The 25,515-nt window shown below is 57.2% G+C and overlaps 1 protein-coding gene across 1 annotated transcript in view; it reads left to right on the forward strand.

Moving 5' to 3' along the window:
- KNDC1 (kinase non-catalytic C-lobe domain containing 1) overlaps window positions 1-25,515 on the forward strand; it is a 65,144-nt gene that overhangs the window by 7,790 nt on the left and 31,839 nt on the right. Inside the window, exons 3-9 of the mRNA XM_050805554.1 lie at window positions 364-422; window positions 16,574-16,720; window positions 17,096-17,213; window positions 19,783-20,498; window positions 22,373-22,487; window positions 23,967-24,038; window positions 24,123-24,184. Of these exons, the coding sequence (XP_050661511.1) occupies window positions 364-422; window positions 16,574-16,720; window positions 17,096-17,213; window positions 19,783-20,498; window positions 22,373-22,487; window positions 23,967-24,038; window positions 24,123-24,184 (1,289 nt within the window). The remainder of the gene's footprint in view (window positions 1-363; window positions 423-16,573; window positions 16,721-17,095; window positions 17,214-19,782; window positions 20,499-22,372; window positions 22,488-23,966; window positions 24,039-24,122; window positions 24,185-25,515) is intronic.

Below are 25,515 nucleotides of genomic sequence, written 5' to 3' on the forward strand. Positions count from 1 at the left end.
CGCTCGGGACTTCCCCTAAGGGCAGGCCGTGCGCCTCTTCTGTCTCCCCCGGGCCAGTCCCGCAGGCCCTGCTGTGAGTGGACGCCGGCCCGGGAGGGTGGGACACCCCTGCCTCGGTGGGCCACCTGCTCCCACTGCGTGGGCCCTGCCTGGGAGCTGCTTTTCCCTGGTGAATGTCACCTTCCCTCTTCCACTTTGGAACCCATTTCCCACCGTAACCGTTAAGGAGCTCATTTCCCTTTTTCGCAGCCTAAAATGGTCTGGGGACGCCAGGTCTGCGGGGAGGGGACCTTCCCGGCTGGCGGGTTCAGGTTCACAGGTGTGACTAGAAGCCCTTCTCTCCTTCTCTCTCTCCTCCCTAAGACGACCCTGAGGGCGCCTTCGTTCCCCCGGAGTTCGACGTGACCGGGAACACCTTTGAGGTAAGTGCCGGTGGGGGTGACGCGCCACGCCCCCCCTTTACCTCTAAGGTGGCCTCTGCCATTAACTCAGAAACGCGCCTGCCTTGGGGCAGCCTCTGTGAGTGGCCTCTGGCCAGGAGCAGAGCCTGGTTCACTGGGCTGTAGGGACGGCCTCTGGGACACACCCAGCTTCGTCCCCTGCAGTGTCCTCTGCGGGTCCACACAGACTGGGAGCAACGGCTTCGGCCACGTTTGTCGTCATTATCGTTTTATAGCATGTTTTCTGGAATGCGAACTTACTACACTTAACACGTTAAAAGTGACCAAAATGACCAGTGATGGTCGGCGGGGAATCACAGCTCCTCTGAGGGAGTTAGCAGCCGGGTCACTCACAGCCTTTGCAGAGACACAAGGCCTCCAAGCACAGCTCCGGGCATGGGTGTGGGCGTGGGCCACCCTGGGGGCCTCATCGCCCGAGTCATAGAGGCTGCTGCTCCCAGAGCAGACCCCTGTGTAGCCCCTCAGGAACCCTTTGTGTGGGACGAGTCGGGCAACAGCCCAGCATCTCGGGGTCAGCACCTGCGTGGCTGGCTGGAAAGGGGCAGAGTCACCCTGTGGCCCTCAGGTTTGGTCCGTCCATCAGGCTGGGCTCTGTCCCCGGGCAGGGAGTGGCGCGTTGGTGGTTCCTACTGTCACAAAGCCCATGGCAGAGAAAATAACGCAATCCTTTACAAATAAACAAGTAACTAGGAACTCAAAGATCTTCCCAATAAAAGCCCATCGGCTGTGTCATGACCTTAAAATTTGACCTTGAAAGTAGAGTCTAGGGGCCAGGCGTGGGGGCTCACTCCTGTAATCCCAGCACTCTGGGAGGCCGAGGCAGGTGGATCACTTGAGCTCAGGAGTTCGAGACCAGCCTGGCCAACATGGCGAACCCCATCTCTACTGAAAACACAAAAATTAGCTGGACGCAGTAGTGCATGCCTGTGGTTCGAGCTACTCGGGAGTCTGAGGCAGGAGGATCTCTTGAACCCAGGAGGTCAAGGCTGCAGTGAGCCGAGATGGCACCACTGCACTCCAGCCTGGCCGGCAGAGCAAGACCTTGTCTCAAAAACAAGAAAAGAAGAGTTTTGGGATGGCTCCCCTTGTCCCTCTTACTTTCACTTTGAAACAAGTGAGCCTGGTGCCCTTTGCCCTGGGAGGCGGGCAGGGTGCCCCAGGGGGCCTCTGCTGCGGGAGTCCTATGTTTTAGTGCACCCCAGTGTCCAGAACCCAAGCCCCTGTGGCACATGGCCTGGTGGCTGTGATGTGGCACGTGGCCTGGTGGCTGTGATGTGGGTGTGGCCTGGTGGCTGTGATGTGGCACGAGGCCTGGTAGCTGTGATGTGGGTGTGGCCTCGTGGCTGTGATGTGGCACGTGACCTGGTGGCTGTGATTCCTGGTGCACGTGAGGGTGTTTTAGTTTTGTGCTTGCATTCCTAGTCACATCGTAATCCAGCTCAGACCTGGACGTGACCTCAGCCCAGCCCGTGCCTGGCCCCCCCACTCTGTGGTTCCCCTGTGGGACTCTCATTCCTTCGTTTTTATCCTGCGTTGCTCATTCCTCCAAGTCCTATTGTTTCATTGGCGCCGTTTTTAACTTTCTGAAAAGAGTCCAGGCCATGTGTGATTTTCCGGGACTTAATTTATGTATTCTTGTTAAACTTCATCTGCAGAGCAGTGTGTGGCCATAATGTGCCACCTGCTGTGTGTTATCCCATCAGGTGAAGGCCACGTTTAAATCCCCGCTTGTGGGGGCACCAAGGGGTGCAGGTGTTTCCTGGTGTGTACACCAAGAACAGATCTGGGCGAGGTTTCTCTAGGGTGTGTGCCCAGGAGGAAGTGTGGCTCGTGGGGCAGGTGGACGTACATCTGTTCCTGGAACTCCCCCAGCCACACGCTGGAGAGCACAGTGTGAGGATCGCTGGCTCCCACAGGACGTGGACGTGGTAGGGACCTGGGATCTGGGGTCTGGCCTGGGGTCTGGCTTCTGCAGGATGCAGGAGCCTGGGGTCTCGTGCATGGGAGGGCACCGCGCTGCATCTCTTTCCTGCGTCATAGGGGATGTGGTGAGGAGTGCCTCTCTGGTGAAGGTTTATAACCCTAAAATGTATTGACTCCCCTGTTTGCTTATGTGAGTTCTGTCTCTTCATATTTATGATGTTATAAATTAAAACCAAGACATTTTAAGTTAACTATTAATTCATTTAAAAACCACAATGCCCATTGTATGTTAGCATACATAACACTTTTATGAAGAATATTTTCCCTCCAAAATTAGTGAGAAGAGTGGCATTGGGTTGCGTATTTGTAAATCTTTCACGTCTGGGTTGTGGAAAACGCCTGGATTTTCACGGCAGCTTCTGCATTCAGTCGGCTGTGATATCACGTCGCGTGGCCCCAGCCCCAACCCCAAGCCCAACCTCAGCCCTAACCCTAACTCCACTGTCCGCTCGGGAGGGAGGGGGAGTGACCGAGGCGAATGCCGTCTCAGCATCGTTACAGAAAGAGCTTAACCTCTTGAGCCACACTTGGAGAAAAGCTGGCTGATGGTGTCCTCTGCCGAAAAGTGGTTGCTCAATTTTAACATCATCAAATATTTTAATGGTTCTTCTTCCGTTGGGGTCTAACCTTCACAAGAAACCTTTCCTGTTTCAAGGTTGAGCCGATAGTCACTACTATTTTCTACCAAGAGTTTTAAGTTTTGTTTCACATTTCATCCACCTGAAGTTAGTTTAACATTACAAAGTTTTGCTGTAGGGGTCTTAGATATCGTTTATTAGATTTTCCTCAGGAATGTGATGTTTTCTGATTCTATTCTAAAATTCATTGTCCTCTTTTTGTTTTGGTTTGGTTTTGAGGCAGGGTCTTGCTCTGTCACCCAGGCTGGAGTGCATTGGAGCAATCACGGCTCACTGCAGCCTCCACCTCCTGGGCTCAAGTGATCTTCCCACCTCAGCCTCCCAAGTAGGTGGGGCTACAATTATGTACCACCATGTCCAGCTAATTTTTCAAAATTTTTGTAGAGACAGGGTCTCGCTCTGTTGCCCAGGCTGGTCTCGAACTCCTGCCTTCAAGTGATCCTCTCTCCTTGGCCTCCCAAAGTGCTGGGAATAAAGGCATGAGCCACTGGGCCCGGCCAATTGCCCTCTTTTTAATTACGTTTTCCTGTTTGTTTGTTGCTAGTCTACAGAAATGAAATGCACTTTTTTTCTTTTGAGACAGGGTGGAGCCCAGTGGCATAGCTCACTGCAGCCTAAAATTTCTGAGCTCAAGCAATCCTCCCACCTCAGCTTCCTGAGTAGCTGACACTATAGGCACACGCCACCACGCCCAGCTAATGTCTTTATTTTTATTTTTGTAGAGGAAGGCTCGTGTTATGTTGCCCAGGCTGGTCTCGAACTCCTCGGCTTAGGTGATTTTCTTACCTTGGCCTCCCAAAGTGCTGGGATTACAGGCATGAGCCACTGTGTCTGGCCACAATTCACTTTAATATCTTTATTTTACATCCAGCCATCTTGCTAAAGTTTTTTTTAATATTTCTAATAACTTACAGATTCTTTCAGTTTTCCTGTTTAACTGATTAATCACTGACAAAAAAACAAGTGTCTTTCCTCCCATCCCATGGTCCTGCTACACGTTTTCCTTCCTTCTCTTACTCAGTGCTGCAAGGAACAGAAGCAGAGTGAGGCTGAGCGCTGTCCCATCTCAGGGAGAAACTGACCACTCTCCCCATCCCCCATTCTAAAAAGAGTGCTTTTCACCTTCCTCATCCAGAATGGTGCCTGCCTCCACCACGAGTCCCCTCGATGCTGAGTTTTATCGTGAATGTGTGTGTCAATTTTACAAGATGTTTCTTCTGCATCCTTTGACATGATCCTTTAATTTTTTCTTCATTAAGATTCTCATAGTCACATCTTTATTTTCTTATATTAAATCATCCTTTCTTACATAGAAAAATCTAAATTGGCCAAGTGTCTTGTCTTTCTTATACACTGTTTAATTTGATTTACTAGTGCTTGCTTCAGATTTTTGTGCATGTTTGAGCGGACTGGCGATTTTCCATTCTGTTGATGTTTTCACTGGTGTTGGCCTCAGGATTGTTCTAATCCTGTATGGGCAGCACCCCTTCCCTTTCTTTGTGCTGTTTATATAAGAATGGGATGATCTGTTCCTTGAAAGTCTGGTAAAACTCACTTACAGGGCCATCTGTTTTCTTTAGGAAAGATTTTTAACTACTGCTCAGTTTTTAATAGCTACAGGACTGGCTGGGCACAGTGGCTCACCCCTAGAATCCCAGCACAGGGAGATTTGGGGAGGCTGAGTCAGGAGGATGACTTGACGGCCAGAGTTAGAGACCAGCCTAGGCAACAAAGTGAGACCCTGTCCCTACACAAAATTTTAAAAATTAGCTGGGCGTGGTGGCATGTACCTGTAGCCCCAGCCACTCAGGAGGCTGAGGCAGAAGCCCAGGAGTTGAAGGTTGCAGTGAGCCGAGATTACACCAGTGCACTCCACCCTGAGCAGCAGAGTGAGATCCCACCTCTTAAAAAAAGGCTTACAGGACTGATCTCTGGTGTTTCTTACTGAGTCAGCTGTGGGTCTACTTTTTATGTTTGTAAAATCTCCGGCCTTCAGCTGCAGGTGCTCTCCTCTTCAGCCGCTGTGCTGGCCGCAGGTTGCCCTGATTCTCTGACTGGACAGTTAATTTGTGCTTTCTCTTCTCAGTCTCACTAGGGCTTGTTTAGTACATTCATTTTTCCGAAGAGCCTCCTCTGTGTCCCGTCTGTGCTCCTGGCGCGTCTGTGTTTTCTTTTCCATTGATTCTTGTTTTTCTTTTTTTTTTTTTTTTTTTTTTTTTTTTTTTTTTTTTTTTTTTTTGAGACGGAGTCTCGCTCTGCCAGCCCAGGCTGGAGTGCAGTGGCCGGATCTCAGCTCACTGCAAGCTCCGCCTCCCGGGTTCATGCCATTCTCCTGCCTCAGCCTCCCGAGTAGCTGGGACTACAGGCGCCGCCACCTCGCCCGGCTAGTTTTTTGTATTTTTAAAGTAGAGACGGGGTTTCACCGTATCAGCCAGAATGGTCTCGATCTCCTGACCTCGTGATCCGCCCGTCTCAGCCTCCCAAAGTGCTGGGATTACAGGCTTGAGCCACCGTGGCCGGCCGATTCTTGTTTTTCATTCTCTCTTTCCTTTCCTTGTTCTGAGTTTAGGATCCATCCCTTTTCTGACTTGAGCTGGACATTTAGGTCATTGGCTTTCAGCTTTTCTTCCTTTCCAGTATCAGTAAGAGCACTTAGGGCTATGAATGTTCCTCAACATGTAAGTTTTGTTGCATCCTGTGAGTTTTACTATATAATGTTTGCATTATCATTTACTTCTAATTTTTTTATTTCCACTGGGATTTCTTCTTTACCCCTTAGTTATTTAACAATGTGAACAGATTGGTTTTTTCTTACTTTTTATTGAGATATACATGCAGAAAAATGTATATATCACAAACATACAACTTGATGGATTTTCACACTGAACATCTGTGTAAGCAGCACCCAGATGGACGGCAGCAGCCCCTGCCTGTCCCCCGGGTCACTGTCCGGACAGCACAGAGCAGAGGTTGTGATTTTCCTGTTTTTGTGCCTCCTGTGGGTGGGCAGGCTCATGCAGCACTTGTCTTTAGTGGCTGGTCCTCCGCCCAGCGTCTGGGTGTGAGATTTATTCTATGTGACCATGGGTGGCCGGTCCTCCGCCCAGCACCACGGGTGTGAGATTTATTCTATGTGGCCATGGGTGGCCGGTCCTCCGCCCAGCACCACGGGTGTGAGATTTATTCTATGTGGCCATGGGTGGCTGGTCCTCCACCCAGCGTCCGGGTGTGAGATTTATTCTGTGTGGCCATGGAAAGCATTTATTTCCAACAGTCGTCTCTAAACTTCCAAACACACTAGGGCTTTTATGTGTCATTTTCATTCTCTTCTTAACTTCTCCAGCCTCCACCCCATGCGGCTCCCCTCTCCACCCTGCTGCCCTGAGCACCGGTGGGCTCAGTGGCCTGGCCTGGAAGACTTAGACTCCTCCCCCATTGCTGGCCTGTTTGCTTGGCATTCATCCCCGACATGCAGGCTTAGCGAGTGTCTGGGCTCACAGAGAGCAGGGTGAGTGGGGTCCTGCCTCTTGCTGGTTCCGGTCTACACAGGTGACAGACTTGATGTGAGACCCACAGGCTGGGGATCCAATAGTGCTGGGATGTGAGAATGGAGCTCCAAGGCTCTTGTTTGCATCAGAGGCCTCCAGAGGCCACTGTGAGAAGGTGGAGTTTAAACTGGGACCTGAAGTTGAGTAGGGTTCACTAAATGAAGACGGGGAGCTTCCAACACAGAAGGGCAGGCGGTGAGTGAGAAGGTTGCTGATTCCACCAGGTGTGTAGCAGGCAGTGTCAACCAACAACTAGCCAGAAGGTTATTTGCTAAGTTATTTTCTAAATAAATAGATTGATGGTTGGAGCATAGATGATTGATGATGGATGAATGGAGGGATGGATGAGTGGATGGACAGGTGGGTGGATAGGTGGATAGGTGGGTGGTTGGGCGGGTGGATGGGTAAATGGATAGGTGATGGTGGATATGTGGATGGATGGGTGGTGGATAGGTGGACGGGCAGATAGATGGTTAATATGCGGATGGATGGGTGGATGGATGGGTGGATGAACAAGTAGATGGTGGATATGTGGATGGATGAATGGGTAAATGGGTGGATAGTGGGTATGTGAATGGATGGGTGGATGAACAGGTGGATGGATGGTTGGATGGAAGGGTGGATGGATAGATGGATGGTTAATTTGTGAATGGATGGGTGGATGTGTGGATGGGTGGGTGGATGGGATTATGAACAGGTAGGTGGTGGATATGTGGATGGATGAGTGGGTGGATGGGTGGATGGTGGATATGTGGATGGATGGGTGGGTGGAAAGATTGGTGGACAGGTGGATATGTGGATGGATGGCTAAATGGCTGGGTGGGTGGATGGGTGGATGGACAGATGGATGGTGGATATGTGGATGAATGGGTTGGTGGATGGACAGGTGGGTGGACAGGTAGGTAGGTGGGTGGATGGGCGGATAGGTGGGTGGATGGGCAGGTGGGTGGATGGGCGGGTGGGTGGGTGAATGGACAGATGAATGATGGATATGTGGATGGATGGGTAAGTGAATAGTTGGATGGACAGATGGATAGTTAATATGTGGATGGATAGGTGGATGGGTGGATGGATGGTGGGTGGATGGGTGGATGAAAAGGTAGATGGTGGATATGTGGATGGATGAGTAGGTGGATGGTGGATACATGGATGGATGAGTGGATGAACAAATGAATGGATGGGTGAGTGGATAGATGGGTGGACAGGTGGATGGTGGATATGTGGATGGATGGGTAGATGGATGGGTGGGTGGGTGAATGGGTAGATGGACATGTGGTTGGATGGATAAGTGGATGGATGGGTGGGTGGGTGGATGAATGTATGGAGGATGAATGGGTGAGTGGGTGGATGGGTAGATGAATGGATGAGTGGATGGATGGGTGGGTGGATGGTAGATGAATAGGTGGATGGGTGGATAAGTGGATGGATGGGTGGATGAACAGGCACATGGATGGGTGGGTGGATGGGGTGTGTGGATGTTTGGGTGGAGGACAGATGAGTAGATGAATGGGTGAGTAAATGGATGGGTGGATGGATGGATGGATGGATGGGTGAATGGATGGGTGGATAGATGGATGGATGGATGGATGGATGGATGGATGGATGGATGGATGGAATGAATGGATGGGTGGATGGGTGGATGGATGGGTGGAGGATGGATAGGTGGGTGGATGGGTGGATGAACAGGCAGATAGGGATGGATGTGTGGATGGATGGGTGAATGGACGGATGAGTGTATGGATTAGTAGAGGACAGACAGGTGGAGGATGGGTTGATGGTGGGTAGGTAGATGGGCAGATATGTAGATGGATGGGTGGGTGGATGGGTGAATGGACATGTGGATGGGCAGTTAAGTGGATGGATGGGTGGATTAATGGATGGATGGGTGGGTGGATGGTTGGGTGGATGGTTGGGTGGGTGGATGGATGGGTGGATGGATGGATGGATGGATGGATGGATGGGTGGATGGATGGGTGGATGGATGGGTGGATGGATGGATGGGTGGATGGGTGGGTGGATGGGTGGGTTGATGGATGGGTGGATGGATGGATGGATGGGTGAATGGATGGGTGGGTGGATGGATGGACGGATGGATGGATGGATGGATGGATGGATGGATGGATGGATGGATGGATGAATGAATGGATGGGTGGATGGATGGGTGGATGGCTGGATGGCTGGATGGCTGGGTGAATGGATGGATGGATGGATGGATGGATGGCTGGGTGGATGGATGGATGGATGGATGGATGGATGGATGGATGGATGGGTGAATGGATGGGATGATGGATGGATGGGTGGATGGGTAGATACATGGATTGGTAAGTGGATGAACAGGAGGATGGATGGGTAGATTTGTGGATGGATGATGGGTGGGTGGATGTGTGGAGGATGGGTTGATAGATGGGTGGATATATAGTTAGATGGGTGGATGGATAGATAAGCGGATGGATGGATGGGGGATGGGGAATGGGCACACATATGAATGGATAAGTGGATAGAGGGTGGACGGATGGATTCCAGGTGCCTGGATGGAAACAAAGGGGAATGGAGGGAAGGAATGAATACCCTGGCTTTCCGTGTGCTATGGAGCTAAGTTCTATTCTCAAGGCTGAGAGAATCACTGTTGAGAGCATGATCTCAGGAGTGGTTGTTGCTGGTCTCCTGCCCTCTGTGTGTGCAGTGCCTGGTAGGCATACGTGCAGTGGGCCCTGGCTATCTGGATGCTCAGCCAGTTTTGCAAACCTCTGGTCCACACTTTTGCCTCCACATCTTTGCCCAGGTTGCTCCTTTGTCCTGGAGTGTCCTCTCTTGTCTTCTCATAGCTTCACTCACATCTCCTTCATGGAATCCTCCCTGACCCGTAGCCCACAGAGGCTGGCCCTGCTCCTGTTCCTTGAAACTTGATGTAGTGTTGCTAAATGTTCTCTGGGTCTTCAGGTATTAGATCCCCTGGAGATCTGGGCTGTGCTTGGTGCTACTCAGCACCCCTGTGTCCAGGCTGAGGGAGATACCATCTGGGGTTATTCTGCTCAAGCCATTGGCCACAGACAAGAATGCTGCTGCCCACTCGGAAGGAACACTGTCCACAATCAAGCTGAGCCCAGCTCAGAAATGTGCAGACGTGCCTTAGCTGGCCTGGCCAGGCCATGGCAGGGCCAGAATTCAGATGCAGCCTCTGCCATCTGAGTCTACATTCCCTGCTGCCCTGCGTGACAGCTGACCCAGCCCACAGTAGATCACCCAGCTGTGTGCCAACCTCTGCTCACCCTCTTCTGCTGGGGACCCATGCAGCTGCTGCCTGGCAGAGAATATATCCACGTCCATGTCCAATTGTGAGTCTGTGTCTCTGTGCACATGTATACAGTGTAGTGTGTGTCATGTGCATGTGTATGTGGTACAGTGTGTGTGTGCAAGTTGTGTGCATATGCATGCAATATGATATAGTGTTTGTGTGCACATGTATGTGGTGTGGCGTCTGTGTGCATGTATGTAGTATAGTATGTGCATGCATGTAGTGTGGTGTGTCGTGCTCATGTGCACATGCGTGGCATGCTATGTCTGTGAGTGGGTTGTGCACACATGTATGCAGTATGCTGTGTGGTGTGTTTCATGCACATGTGTGTATGATGGTGTGCATGTATGTACTGTGGTATGCATCTTGTACATGTATGCTGTGTGTGCATGCATGTAGTATGGTATGTATCATGGGCACATGTGTGTAATGTGTGTGCATGCACATAGTGTGGTGTGTGTCATGAGCACGTATGTTGCATGATGTGTACATGCATGTGGTATGGTGTGTATCATGGGCACATGTGTGTAATGTGTGTGCATGCACGTAGTGTGTGTCATGAGCACATGTGTTGCATGGTGTGTACATGCATGTGGTGTGGTGTGTGTCATGGGCAGATGTGTGTAATATGGTGTGTCTGTGCATGTAGTATGGTGTGTGTTGTGGCCATGAGTGTTGCATAGTGTGCATACATGTGTGTTGTGTGGTGTGTGTAGTATGCCTGTGTGTGAACTACAGTGTGTGCATATTTGTGGTATAGTGTGTGCATGCATGCATGTAGTGTGTTATGTGTCATAGGCACATGTGTGTAGCATGGAGTGTGTGTAGCACACGTGTGTGCAGTGTGGTGTGTGCATGTATGTGGTGTGTGCATGCATGTGGTATGTGTCACAGGCACACATGTGTAGCATGGTGTGTGTGTAGTGTGCATGTGTGTGCAATGTGGTATGCGTGCATGCATGTAGTGTGTTACATGTCATGTGCACAGGAGTGTATCACAGTGTGTGTAGCATGCATGTGTGTGCAGTGTGGTGTGTGTGCATGTGTGTGCAGTGTGGTGTGTGTATGTATGTGGTATGTGTGTGCATGCATGTAGTCTGTTATGTGTCACGGGCACAAGAGTGTATCATGGTGTGTGTGTAGGATGCATGTGTGTGCAGTGTGGTGTGTGCATGTATGTGATGTGTGCATGCATGCATGCATGTAGTGTGTTATGTGTCACGGGCACACGTGTGTAGCATGGTGCGTGTCTGCAGCGCTGGATTGATTCTCAGTCTTTGGGTGAGAACAAGGCTTTCGGTGGGTGGTACTTTTTATTTTTTAATGTTCGCGATGAAATGTTTTAAACATACAGAAAAGAGAGAATAAGAACAGCACACGCGAAGCTGCATTAGCGAAACTACAGCAAGTTTCAAGGAATAGACTTTCCACCCAGCCTCAGAAATGACCCACAACTGACTGGGCTCAGATTTACCTCTAAAAGATCAGGCCCCTCTTAACATGTAACCACAAAGCCTCGGCCACACTTGGAAATATTCACAGCCACTCCCAGCCTGGGTGGGTGTGGACTGAGGGTTCGGGTCCCCCCTCTGCCGCCCAAATCTTGCTCTTCCAGCCATTTCCCTGCGGGATCTGAGTGGGATCCACACACCTGGCTGCCTTCGTGCCTCCTGAGTTTCTTATGACCCCACACCCCCGACTCTCTTCCTTATGGTTTTTGTTGAAGAAAACCTGGTTTGTCTGTGAGGCCAAGTCCAGGGTAGTCAGGGGCTGTCGGACTCAGGTTCCTACCAGGGCCCATCAGGGGCGTGTGGCCTCTGCTCCCCGACAGCCATCAGTGGCCGCCATGAATCCTTGGAGCCGCCACGGTAGTCCTTGCCTCAGTTTGTGAGCAGGGCTCCCACTGTCAGGAGAGCCACCCTCACTGACACCAGGCAGCCGCAGCAGACGGTCCCTGCGGACAGGGAGGTGGCAGGCTCGACTCCTTCTCTTCATCCATCCGTTTTCAAAGCAGCGAGTGCATCCAGCGTCCTCCAGCGCTAACCAGTGAGCTTGGTTTTATGATTTTATGAATTTAAGATTCACACGTCTTTGATGGGATTTGGTCCATTCTGCTGATGCCAACTGAAGCTCAGAAGGCACCCCGGTCCTTGGCACCCAGCTCTGCTGGGCTCCGACCCACTTCCTGGTGTGGCAGGGTGCTCCAGCCCCTTCTGTGGGGTTCCTGTCCCAAATCTGCTCAGCCATTTGTCTGCAGAGCCCTGGCCAGCGAGGCCCTGTCTGGGCCCAGGCGGCCCTTGGAGCCCCCGGTGCGTGTTCATGGTGCCCTCCTGAGGCCCGGGCTGCGACGGGCCCACCGCGCTGAGTGCTGCAGCCAGCACTTCTCTGAACCGGTCACCTCAGGTCCACCGGAAGTGCTTCCCAGGGCCACGAAGAGCCTCCCAGGCTGACCCAGACCCTGATCCAGGGATCTCCGGCAGAGCAGAGGAGGGGTTTCCTGAAGTGAGACTCGGGAGAGTGGAACCTACTTCCTACCCGCTAGAGAGGGGCCTTTTCAATTTGGAGAAAAACTTTAACCAGTGCTGAACCGAAGCCCGTTTGGCTTGAGCGCATTTGCTCAGGAATCGCATCTCGAGGGGGGTTTTGCGTCCACTTCCCGCGGGTGGCCAGGCCCTGTCCCCACTTGAGGCGAGAGCCATGGGGATGCCCATCATGAGTGCAGGCGCCGTGGGAGCTACAGGCTCAGACCACACTGAGGCCTGGAGCAGGAAGCTGCAACGTCCACCTCCTCGACCCGGCTCCCCGTCGCCCTGTGGCCCGAGGTGTGATCATTTCATGCCTGATCAGCCTCCCTCTGGCCTGTTCCCCTCCACTGACGGCCAAGCCCAGCCAGGCAGGGCCACTTGGTGCTCCCAGGACAGCCTCCAGGTTCTCTGGCCCACAGGCCTGGAGAGCAGGCCCCACCCTCCCTTCCTCTGCTAGACGCCTGCCCGCGGTCCAGCCTTATCCCGCTGCCCTGGGGCCTCTGATGTCCTTGTTTCCTGAAAGGGGCCTTCCCTGACAACACAACCCCCAGGGAACTCACTCAAACAGCTGCTCTTAGCCAGCAGCTCAAATACTGCGGTTTCTCAGATTCCGGCAGTCTTCCCACAGAAAGCTGGCGGCTTCGTCAAATACTGCAGCTTCTGATTCCAGCACAGTTTCCCACAGGAATCTGTTCCTCTGTGTGTCGCCATCTCCTGACCCCGCCGGCGGTACACAGCTGTGTTTCCCTCCTTCAGGGCGCACCGCCCTTCAGGCCAGAAGCTTCCAGAAGGCAGAAATGCTGAGCTCCCTGCAGCGATGCAAGGCGGGCCCCGTACGGCTCTGCACCTTGAGGGCCGACTGCGTCCTCTGGGCTCCGAGGGGCCACTCTCCTGCGGCCATGCAGAGACCCGGAGGTCTGAGGCTCCGCGGCTGCAAGGACAGCGTCTCGGGGCAGGAGGGGTCCTTCCTCACGGTGCCAGCCGGAGGGTGCTCTCCAAGTTCACACCCCAGAGAGTGAGGCTGCAAACGGATTAGGTCTGGATATTTTAAAATTATAAAAATATTAGCAGAAACAAAGGAAAGCTGACCCTGTCGCCTCGGGGTGGAGAACATCCTCCTACAAAGCTGCCGAACACAAACAGGTTGGATTCCACACGTTAGAGCGCAGAGCTCTGGGATGCGAGAAGACGCATAAACAACGTCAGAAGCCGGCAACAGACACGGCGACCAGGCTGAGGCGAGCCCTGATGTGCACAGCCACCCGGAAGCCCCACCTCAGCGGAGAAAGCACAGTCCTTGCATGGGGATTTAGAGGGAAAAATTAAAACTGCGAGTCGATACGAACAGATGCTTGGTCTCATTCATAATTACAAAAATGCAAATTAACTCGGCGAGTGAGTTTCCCCTAACAGATTGGCAAAGCTGCGGAGACTGGTGCTTCAGCTGCGGCTGCTGAGTAAACCGGTCAGTCATTTATCAGGAGGGTTTGTCACAGCTGTCAGAATTGTAAGTGGATGTGACCTGGGACCCAGCGTCCCCCTTCCTGGAATTGAGGCTTCGCACACCTGACGTGGCTGCACCAACGTCACACGGGGCCCCCACCGACGCCACACGGGGCCCCCACCGAAGCGTCGGTCATGACAACAGAACATGAGAAGCACCCACAGCGGCATCAGAGCGGAGGGGATGGACCCTGTGTGCCCAAACACGCATGTCACAGGTCCACCAGGGAGGCGGAGCCCAGCCCGGGCACGAGAGTGTGGCAGGTCCCCCCAGGATGGCACAGGAGACCCCAGGAGTTGGCAGCGGAGCAGCCATTGGGGCTCCTGGCCCAAGGTGCAAAGGCAGAGGTGGTGGTTGTGGCCAGTGCCAGGCGAGCCGTGAGGGGACGGGGAGGTGCCAGGTCCCCTACCAGAAGCACGTGCACAGCAGGAAGTCTGTGGGGATGGCCAATGGCCGGGGGCCTGGCTGGTGTGCCAGGTGGGCTGCCCCAGGGCACCAGGCAGGGCGCAGGAGGGAGAGAGTAGAGGAGAAGCAGAAACCGGCCTGCGGGGAGGCAGGGCCAGGCATGGGGCAGAGAAGGTCAGTCTGGGTTCCTGACCTGGAAGGAGATTCATGCCGTGAAAAAGCCAGGATGCAGGGCAGAGTGCAGCTCGGGAGAGAGAAGAGATGCGTGTCCAGCTGCCTGTGTGTGCTGAGTGTGCACGTATGTGTCTGCATGTGTGCCCATGTCTAGACTGGGAAGCCCCAGGACCGTCCACAACACACACACACACACCCCCCCCCCAGACTGTGGAAGTGGAGCTGTCTGCGAGGTGCCGTTCATGCCCCAGAGAAGAAAGTGTGGGGTGCTGCGTGCTCCTGGTTTCTTTGTGACACTTTCTGTCTTGCTCAAATAAGACATCTCAGGAGAAAAAGGAGTTTGAGGCAGAATTGGATGAACTTGGTGATGGTGGTTGGAGCTGGGCTCAGGTGGAGTCAGGGGCCCTGGGATCTGGCTGGGTCCCTGCAGCCTGACCCTGAGACAGACCCTGGCAGAGAGGGGGAGTCGGCCAGGATGACCAGCTGGCCTGGGGCCCCGGGATGCAGGGCTTTCTGTGAAGACTGGACGCTCCCTGGTCACCCTGGACCTCACGACGGAATGGAGAGGCAGGTCTCAGGGTTCTGTGACGACATCTCGAGACCACCCAGGGAGACGCCTGGGGCCAGGGCAGCCCAGGACACGGGTGCATGTCCACTCAGCCAGCCCAGGACACAGGTGCCTGTCCACTCAGCCAGCCCAGGACACGGGTACGTGTCCAGTCGGCCAGCCCAGGATGCGGGTGCGTGTCCACTCGGCCAGCCCAGGACGCGGGTGCGTGTCCACTCGGCCAGCCCAGGACGCGGGTGTGTGTCCACTCGGCCAGCCCAGGACGCGGGTGTGTGTCCAGTCGGCCAGCCCAGGACACGGGTGTGTGTCCACTTGGCCAGCCCAGGACGCGGGTGTGTGTCCAGTCGGCCAGCCCAGGACGCGGGTGCATGTCCACTCGGCCAGCCCAGGACACGGTTGTGTGTCCACTCGGCCAGCCAGGACTAGAGTGGACACTGAGGGACACTTGGGGACCCCAGACTCCCCTCGGGAGGGGAGCACAGGTGTGGGGGCAGAGCAGGCCCTGGGTCGGGTCCCAGCTCCACACGTGAGCTGTGTGACCTGCGACGTGACCCTGGGTCAGGCCCCCGCTCCACACGTGAGCTGTGTGACCTGCGACGTGGCCCTGGGCCAGTCCCCCGCTCCACACGTGAGCTGTGTGACCTGCGACGTGACCCTGGGTCAGGCCCCCGCTCCACACGTGAGCTGTGTGACCTGCGACGTGGCCCTGGGCCAGTCCCCCGCTCCACACGTGACCTGTGTGACCTGCGACGTGGCCCTGGGCAGGTTCCTGAGCCGCCCTGGGTTTTGCTGCTGCTTGTGGGGAAGGTGAAGCCCCACACGCAGCCGTCCTGGGAAGAAGCATCCAGGCCTGCGGTGCGGCTGTGTCCAGGGCGGACCTTGTGCAGAGCCCACGTTCTTAGGCAAGGGAGGAAAACTCAGACTTTCAAACAAAAAGAAAAACCCATCTTTGCTTCTACTGAAATCCAGTTTTTGAAGTTTTGAAGTTTTCGACCTAAACACTGAAAGGCTCCACCCTTGAGAGACGCAGCAGCCGGAGGAGTCTGTGCCCCTCAAGGCTACTGTGGGCAGGAAGCCCAGAGGGGTGGGGCCATGAGCCAGCACAGACCAGGCCCAAATGTGTGGGTGGCATGGGTGCGAGTGGCATGGGTGCAGGTGGTGTGGGTGTGGGTGACGTGGGCATGGGTGGCGAGGCCATGGGCAGTGTGGGCACAGGTGGCAAGGGCGTGGGTGACATGAGTGCAAGTGGTGTGGGTGGTGTGGGTACAAGTGGCGAGGGCGTGGGCAGCGTGGACATGGGTGGCGTGGGCGCCAGCGGCAAGAGCATGGGTGGCATGGGTGCAGGTGCTGCTTCCCCTCAGGGGAATCTCCACGATGCCTGAAACTCGAGCTCCTGGCCCGGAAAAGCAGTGGCCGCGGTCGGGGTGGCACACACGCACAGACCCCGAGCTGATGGCCCTTCATGCCCACAGGCGCACATCTACTCCCTGGGGGCCACACTGAAGGCCGCCCTCGAGTACGTAGCAGAGCCCACACTGGAACTCAGGCTGAGCCAAGACCTCGAGGCGCTGCTGAGCCGGATGCAGGCAGAGGACCCCAGGGACCGGCCGGACCTCGAGGTAAGCGAGGCTGCCCTGGGCCGCCCAGGTTGTGACCCTGACCTCACAGGCCCAGACACCGTGTGCTCACCCCACACACGCCCAGCAGCCTCCCCTGGGTTCCGTGACCACAGTCCAATGGCATTTTGCTTAAAGGAGGACTTGGTTTTTTATTGTCCATTTTTGATATGAAAGGTCTTGCTTGTGACAAGGCTCCTGGTTTTCTGCAACCCGGATGTGCTGCCTTTTCATACTAGAAAATGGGCGAGACAGGCGCAGGCAGGCTGTGGGGACTGTCCCCAGGTCACCTTCAAATGATCCGGCCCTGTCGGGTGGGTGGCCACGGGAGATGGCCCCTCCTCCGAGCCTTCCTGTCTGAGGCACTCACGTCCCCAGAGCATCATTGCGCTGTGTGAAGAGAAGCTGCAGCTCACGTCCTCCTGCCGCGTGTGCCGGAGCCTCTCTGCCGTGGGGAGGAGGGTCCTCTCCATCGAGTCCTTCGGAGCACTGCAGGGTGAGCTCTTGAACCCACACACATGCATCCTTGTGTGTCCACATATACCTGTGTACCATGTATACACACGTGCACATGCTGCACACGCATGCACACACACATGCACACATCCATGCACACACATATGCCACACACATCCATGCACACACCCATGCACAGACACACTACACACACAGACACACTGCACACACACCCATGCACACACACGCTGCATATACCCCTGCATACAGACACATGCTGCACACACACATACTGCACACACACCCATGCACACACACACGCTATACACACCCATACACACACACACTGCATACACACCCATGCACACACGCACACACCCACTCATGCATTCATACAGATCACATGCACTCGTGTACTCACACAGCCACACACAAGCGTTCAAATAGATCACATGTGCCCCGTACACACATGTTCACACTTGCTCACAGTCACACACATGCAAATTCAGACATGCCTGTTCACATTGCACACGCCCACACCAGAATGCACACATTACATGCCCGCTGTCATGCCTACCACGTCCACTGTCTCACACGTGGTCAAACACGCGAACATGCTGGTCCTGTGCACACACCCGTTTCCACACTCTCATGTGTATTGATTGTGCCAGCCTTGCAGGCACCCATGCAGGCAGAGGTGACTCTGGGTCAGCTTCAGAAGTCCGTGGCATTGGTGCCGGGCACATGGGTGTTAGTCTCATGGGCATTTACATAAACGGACGCGTTGATGTTTCACAGCTGATTTTCACCTGCCCCCACCACGGGTGCCAGGCAGGTGCGTTACAGAGCTGCAGCCGCAGCATTTGGGGTGTTCGTGGCTCACGCGGATTCTGGCGTCTCTCAGGCCACCTTTGAACAGAGGCCGTGTCTGGGGGGCCTCAGGCGGGTGGCCAGGGGCACAGTCCCGAGGAGCCTCACGGTGGCCAGCAGGGCCCTCCCTGCCGAGTGAGCACGTTTGCAGCTCAGGGTTTGTGCTGCTGCGGGAGGCAGCTCAGGGTTTGTGCTGCTGCGGGAGGGGCGCAGTGTGGAGCAGGCAGTTTGTGCAGCGTGGAGTAGGCAGAACAGAGACGCACAGCAGAGAGAGAGCGATGCCGTGTGTGGGAGGCGGCCACTGACGGCTGTAGCCACATCAGGTTCTTCCTGTGGGGACTCACGTGTGTAATCCTCGTGGAAAACGACGTGCCTTTGGGTGAGATAATTAGACAGTCCCCGGATCCCGCAGGAAGCCCCAGCAGGAAGCCCCACCTGGCCTGGGGAGAGGCAGCCCCAGCCTCTAGTTAGCCAGGATGATGTGATGAGTGGGGCAGGTGAGGAAGGCGGGAGCCTCCTCCTGTGAGAGCCTGCGCTGGGGTCTGTGGTCAGGGGAGGGGAGGGGAGGGGCGCCCAGCAGCTGTGAGAGCCTGCACTGGGGTCTGTGATGGGGGAGGGAGGGGAGGAGTGCCTAGTGGTGGTCCAGCGGTGGTGAGAGCTTGCGCTGGGGTCTGTGATGGGGGAGGGGAGGGGGGGGAGGGGAGGGGGGAGGGGGGGAGAGGAGGGGAGGGGAGAGGAGGGGAGGGGAGGGGAGGGGCGCTCAGCAGCCGTGAGAGCCTGCGCTGGGGTCTGTGATGGGGGGGGGGAGGGGGGGGAGAGGAGGGGAGGGGGGGGGGAGAGGGGGGGGGGGAGAGGAGGGGGGGGGGGGGGGGGGGAGGGGAGGGGTGCCCAGCAGCGGTGAGAGCCTGCACTGGGGTCTGTGATCGGGGGAGGGGGAGAGGAGAGGGGGAGGGGAGGGGAGAGGAGGGGAGGGCAGGGGGGGAGGGGAGGGGAGGGGAGGGGAGAGGAGGGGAGGGGAGGGGAGGGGAGGGGAGGGGAGGGGGAGGAGGGGAGGGGAGGAGGGGAGGGGAGGGGCGCTCAGCAGCCGTGAGAGCCTGCGCTGGGGTCTGTGATGGGGGAGGGGAGAGGAGGGGAGGGGAGGGGAGGGGCGCCCAGCAGCCGTGAGAGCCTGCGCTGGGTCTGTGATGGGGGAGGGGAGGGAGGGGAGGGGAGGGGAGAGGGGAGGGGAGGGGAGGGGGGAGGGGGGGAGGGGAGAGGAGGGGAGGGGAGGGGGAGGGGAGGGGGGGGGGGGGGGGGGAGGAGGGGGGGGGGGGGGGGGGGGGGGGAGGGGGGGGGGGGGGGGAGAGGGGGGGAGGGGAGGGGGGAGGGGAGGGGCGCCCAGCAGCTGTGAGAGCCTGCGCTGGGGTCTGTGATGGGGGGGGGGAGAGAGGGAGGGGAGGGGAGGGGAGGGGAGGGGAGGGGAGGGGGGGGGGGGGGGGAGGAGGGGAGGGGAGAGGAGGGGAGGGAGAGGAGGGGAGGGGAGGGGAGAGGAGGGGAGGGGAGGGGAGGGGCGCCCAGCAGCCGTGAGAGCCTGCGCTGGGGTCTGTGATGGGGGAGGGGAGGGGAGAGGAGGGGTGTCCAGCGGTGGTGAGAACCTGCGCTGGGGTCTGTGATGGGGGAGGGGAGGGGAGGCGAGGGGAGAGGTGGGAGGAGAGGGGCAGGAGGGCACCCAGCTGTGACCACGTCTTGCTTGTGCCCAGATGTCAGCGAGAGCAGCTGGCGGGAGAGGCCTGTCCCAGGAAACGCTGGGCCCAGGAGGCCACCTGGGGACCCCAGCGCTGACCCGGAGGTTCTGCCAGCCCCCAAAGGCCCAGTGTCTGAGCCCAGCCGGGGCCCCAGAACCTCCCCAACCAAGGCTCTGCTGTCCACCCCGGTGAGAAATGGCGAGAGCCACAGCCGGGAGGAGCTGGCCAGCCTCGTCCTGGATGCCGAGCGCACTCTCGGGGACCCGGACAGAGACGCCCTCAGGAGGAGCCGCCTGCGGAAGGTGCAGACATTTCCCAGGCTGCCGTCCGACAGCCCCGAGGCCAGCCCCTGCCTGCCGCTGACCCGCGGGAAAAGCCAGCTGCCCACATCGGAATTATTCCCTCCGGACCCCAGGAAGGCCTTTCTGGACAGGAAAAATGGCCTTTCTAGCTTCCAGGCTCAGCCCAAATGCAGGCTGTGGCCGGAGCAGGAGCTGGAACACCAGCTGGGAGGGGTTCCCTGTGCAGGCCGCAGCGCGGACAGGGGCCCTGGGGCGCCCGGCAGTCCAGGACGGCCCGAGACTTCACACCCGAGTCCGGGGCCAGCAGAGGCCGGACCCCCAGCCTGCCCTGCACACCCTCGAGATGCTAGCAGTGAAGCCCAGACTCCCGGGGACGATGAGAGAATTCCGGAAGGAGCCAGGCAGCCGGAAAGTGCAGCCACAGAGCAGGTGGGTGGCCGGGTCTGGCCGGGTCTGGCCGGGTCTTGTGTGTGGCCGCAGGGTCAGTGGTCAGTGAGTCCGGGCTCAGCCTCTCCACAGCCACAAACGCTTTAACGCAGGGAATTAACCTTCACCCTCGCTCCATAATTAAGACATTTTTGTTGAGCTGCCCCATTTCTGAAGGAAGCTGTGGCTGTGGCTGGGGATGCTGTCACCCAGGCATGGCCTCTCGGGTGGACATTTGCCTCAGGATGACCCAGAAGGCAGCCGCCTCCTCAGCCTGGCCCAGGCTCCTCGCACAGCCCTGCACGGCGGTCTCGACGGTTAATTTTCTTCCGGGAAGCAAGGCCAGCAGCCCCGGCTCCAGGACGTCATGTCAGGGGCTGTCTCCCCAGTCCTGACGCTCACAGCCTTCCTCGTCTTCCTGTTCCGATGGTTTTAAAAGTTAGAAACCAAAGCTGTGGGCTGAGCTTGCTCATCTGTGGGGCTTGGTGGTGTTGGTGCTGGGCCACCTCCGCAGCCTCCACAGGGACACTGGGATCTGAAGCAGCTGCCCGGACGTGGCATCTGTGCAGGATGGGGCCTCCCCAGCCCAGTGCTGCCCCTGGTCAGCTGCTGTTCATGAGGATGGAGGATGCTACTGGAGCCAGTGTTCTGGGGGGCCTGGCCTGTTGGCCCCTCTGTCCAGCTGAAGACACTTGGGCCAAGGCCTGGCCAAGGGCATTGCCCTCCTTGGCTCCTTGGTGAGCCACCCCCAGCTGTGTCCCCGTGAGCAACTCAGGGCAAGGACACCTGAAGCCAGTGGCCCGCACGCAAGTCCGTCTGCCAGGCAGCGCCCGGCCTGGGAATGGGGATGCCCTCAAGCCACCTGTCCCACCAGGCCTTGTTGACCTGAAGGACAAGAGCAGGCCATTCTGTAGCTCGGGCTTTTCTGCATGTCCTGAGCACGTGTGCCCCGTTACCCTCTACCACCCTCCCACTGCTCTCCCTGGCAGCACGCCGTCCCACACACAACAGCTTACCTTCCAGAAGGGCACACGGAGGCACGGGGTGGCTGAGCCACCTGTCGGAGGGTGGACTTTGGTCCCAGCTGTCCATGGGGCCTTGGAGTGGAGAGCGGCCTCCCAGGCTGAACGCATGCCCGGTGTCAGGGTGTGTGTGTGCGTGAGAAAATGCACCCAACAAAAGCCACCACTTTCACCCTCTGCAAGAGCCCGGCTCAGCGGCACCGGGTGTGTTCACGCTGTTGCACAGCTGTCCCCACCAGCCCACACGAAACCCCAACCCCCCAGCCCGGCCCCTGCACCCAGCCCGCCCTCCACCTCCATGAGATCCGTCCAAGGGACCTCGTGGGGGTGGGATGGACGGTGCTTTGTGTCTGGTCTCTTCACTGAGCCCACTGTCTGCACAGTTCCTCCCCGGGGCAGCCTGCGTGAGAACGCTCCCCGTCCCGAGGCCAAGCGCCGTCCACACTGCCCCTGCATCCGTCCGTGGATGCCTGGGTGCTCCCCGCATTGGCTGTTTCGAGCCGTGCTGCTGCGAACATGGGCGTGCACATATGCCTGAGCCCTGCCCTCAGTTCCTCGGGGAATGTGGCCACGTGGAACTGCTGTTACCTGGGAGGTGTATGTTGAGCTTTTTGAGGAACGGCAGCACTGTGGTCTGCAGTGGCTGCACCATGGGACGTTTCCATCCACAGGGCCAAGGGCTCCAGTCTCCCCACGCCCCCCACATGCTGGGTTTGACCTGGGACCTCCCCAGCCCTTCTGTCAGGTGTGGAGCGGAGTGGGCCTTGCCCTGGCCTGTTCCCCGGACATGTCTCTGCAGGCAGCGGGCCCCGGCAAGCGGTGTCCACACTGACCTCACCACTCTCCTGTCCACAGTGGGTGTCCCTGCAGGACCTCCTGTCCCAGCTGGGCCGGCCCTTCCGGGAGTACGAGCTGTGGGCCCTGTGCCTGGCCTGCCTCCGCGCACTACAGATGCACCCCGAGCACCCAGGTGACGCATCCCCTCGCCGTCCCATCGCCCCTCCATCCTGTCCCCCCACCGTCCCATCCCCCCTCCGTCCTGTCCCCCCGCCGTTCCGTCCCCCCGCCGTTCCATCCCCCCACCGTCCCATCACCCCTCCATCCTGTCCCCCCGCCATCCCGTTCCCCCATCGTCCCATGCGTACTTGGCCCCCACCTGAGCCAAGGGACCCAGGGGCAGCCAGGACGGTGTCTCTGGTGAACGGAGCAGGCGGCTCCCGTCTGGAGCACCGTGGAGGTGCCTGCTGGGTTGCAGCACCAAGGGAGGTGTGGGGACAGATGCCTGCAAGGCGGGCCTTGAAACCGGTGACCCTGTCCCAAAGAGGAACGGGGACCTTGCCATGGCCCACACATTCTCAACACAGTGACGTTGTCCCCAGGGAGGCAGCAGTTGGCTTTGGAGTGGGGAGGGAATCTTCAGCATTGTACTGGTCCTGCCCCGTCAGAGCCCAGCCCTGCCAGACAGCAGGGCAGGCGGATGGTGCGTCTGTGACGTAAAAACACCCTGAGGGTGACGAGGGCAGCGTCTACGAGGGCTGGGGGACAGGCCATGGGAGACACACCCGGCTCCAGTGTCCGTCCACCGTGGGCCCAGAGCTGGGGAAGAGGCCATGGGAGACACACCCGGCTCCGTGTCCTCCAGTGTCCATGGGAGACCACCGCTGGGTCCACCCCAGAGCTGGGGGAGAGGCCGTGGGAGACACACCCGGCTCCAGTGTCCGTCCACCGTGGGCCCAGAGCTGGGGGAGAGGCCGTGGGAGACACACCTGGCTCCAGTGTCCGTCCACCGTGGGCCCAGAGCTGGGGGAGAGGCCGTGGGAGACACACCCGGCTCCAGTGTCCGTCCACCGTGGGCCCAGAGCTGGGGGAGAGGCCATGGGAGACATACCTGGCTCCAGTGTCCGTCCACTGTGGGCCCAGAGCTGGGGGAGAGGCCATGGGAGACACACCCGGCTCCAGTGTCCGTCCACCGTGGGCCCAGAGCTGGGGAGAGGCCATGGGGCCATGGCTCCAGTGTCCGTCCACCGTGGGCCCAGAGCTGGGGGAGAGGCCGTGGCAGACATACCTGGCTCCAGTGTCCGTCCACTGTGGGCCCATGGCTGCCCCGTGGGCCCTGACCCGGGACAGGAACTGCGATGCAGGGGCTTCGGCTGAGGAGCTGTTGCCCGTGTTCTCCCTGCTGCCCAGCTCCCTTTCAGCTGCAGTTGTGCTGCTGCAGCCACTGTGTGGGCTGGGACAGTGCTACCCACGGGGAGGGCCAGGAGGAGGCAGCTCCAAGGACCCCAGGGGCTGGGGGCAGGCCGTGTGCGTGCACTGGCAGGTGCGTGCCCGTGCCATGGGGAGGCTGGGGGTCTGCACAGCCTGACCGAGGCTCTGCAGCTCCTTCCCCCTAGCCAACCCCAAGTGCAGGGCCGCACGCATGCCTGCCCTGACCCAAGCTCTGTCACAGCCTACCTGTGTCTGGACTCCGTGCTGGTTGCTGAGGACGGGGCTGTGCTCTTCCAGCCACCCCCTGCCAACGGTGAGTGTGTGGGGTCCCCCTCAGGCCGAGCCCAGCACCGGCTCACCAGGGGTGAGGAAAGCTCAGCCGGGGTTTCTCTCTTAGGTTCCTATGACTCGTTCTTTCTGGCTCCTGAGCTGGCAGAGGAGAGGCTGGTAACTGAAAAGGTACCTGGGGCCTCCTCACCCTTCCCCAGCCCTGCCCCCAGCCCTCGGGGGTGCCACGTCCCCCATCTGTCCAGCAGCCCCTCGTCAGGACTCAAGGGAGTCAGGGCAGCCCTTCCTGGCCAGGCGGCCACAGGCAGTATCTGCCAGCAGGGCCGTGGCTCTGGCCGGCGCACTAGGACCGGGCTCGGCATGGACAGCACTAGTCATGTGCCCTAGAGCTCACGAGAACCGAGGGCTCAACATCCGGGGATGTGCATAAAGTGCCTGTGAAACAAAAGCATTATTAAAATTTAAATTATACAAATTTAAATACAATTAAATAAATTACATTCAAAATCAAGGTAGAACTTCCACTCAGGAAGGATAGAAATGTGTACTTCCCTGCTCCTCCCACCAAGGAGGAGCACTAAGTATCCTACACTAAGCATTCTGCACTAAACACCCTACACTAAACACCCTGCACTAAGCACCCTGCACTAAACACCCTGCACTAAGCACCCTGCACTAAACACCCTGCACTAAGCACCCTGCACTAAACACCCTGCACTAAACAAACACCCTGCACTAAGCACCCTGCACTAAACACCCTGCGCTAAGCACCCTGCACTAAACAAATACCCTGCACTAAGCACCCTGCACTAAGCACCCTGCACTAAACACCCTACAATAAACACCCTACACTAAACACCCTGCACTAAGCACCCTGCACTAAGCACCCTGCACGAAACACCCTACACTAAACACCCTGCACTAAGCACCCTGCAATAAGCACCCTGCACTAAGCACCCTGCACTAAACAAACACCCTGCAGTAAGCACCTTGCAATAACCACCCTGCACTAAGCACCCTGCACACTGTGCAAAAAACAAGCACCAGGCCACCTGCAGGAGGAGAAGGCAGCTGGCAAGGGGCCTCTGGACCAAGGAACAAGGCAGCCGTGAGTGCCCTGGATTTTCTTTCTGCCTCATATATTGAGACTTGGATGTAAAGAAGCCAGCGACTGGGAAAAACCAGTGGGCACACACACACTAAAAGCTGTGCTTTTTCATCTTCTGGGGATGTTGTCTAGAGGAACTCGGAATGGTCCACCATTTGCCAAACCATTGAAGGCTTTCCTGCAATCTAGTCTGTAATGAAAAGAGGCTGTCGTGAACCCCAGCAGTAGATGGTTCACCTTTACACCAAGAAGGCTGGGAAAGTGCCACAATCTGCAGGTGGCCCAGGCCGACCTCAGGGGGTTGGTGCTGTGAGACCTGAAGCTCTTACGAGATTTCTTAAACAAAAATCACGTCCATGAGGCTGCAGTGGCTCTGGGTGTGTGTTCCTGTAGG

This window comes from Macaca thibetana, chromosome 9 (assembly GCF_024542745.1).
Source record: "Macaca thibetana thibetana isolate TM-01 chromosome 9, ASM2454274v1, whole genome shotgun sequence".
Classification (NCBI taxonomy): domain Eukaryota; kingdom Metazoa; phylum Chordata; class Mammalia; order Primates; family Cercopithecidae; genus Macaca; species Macaca thibetana.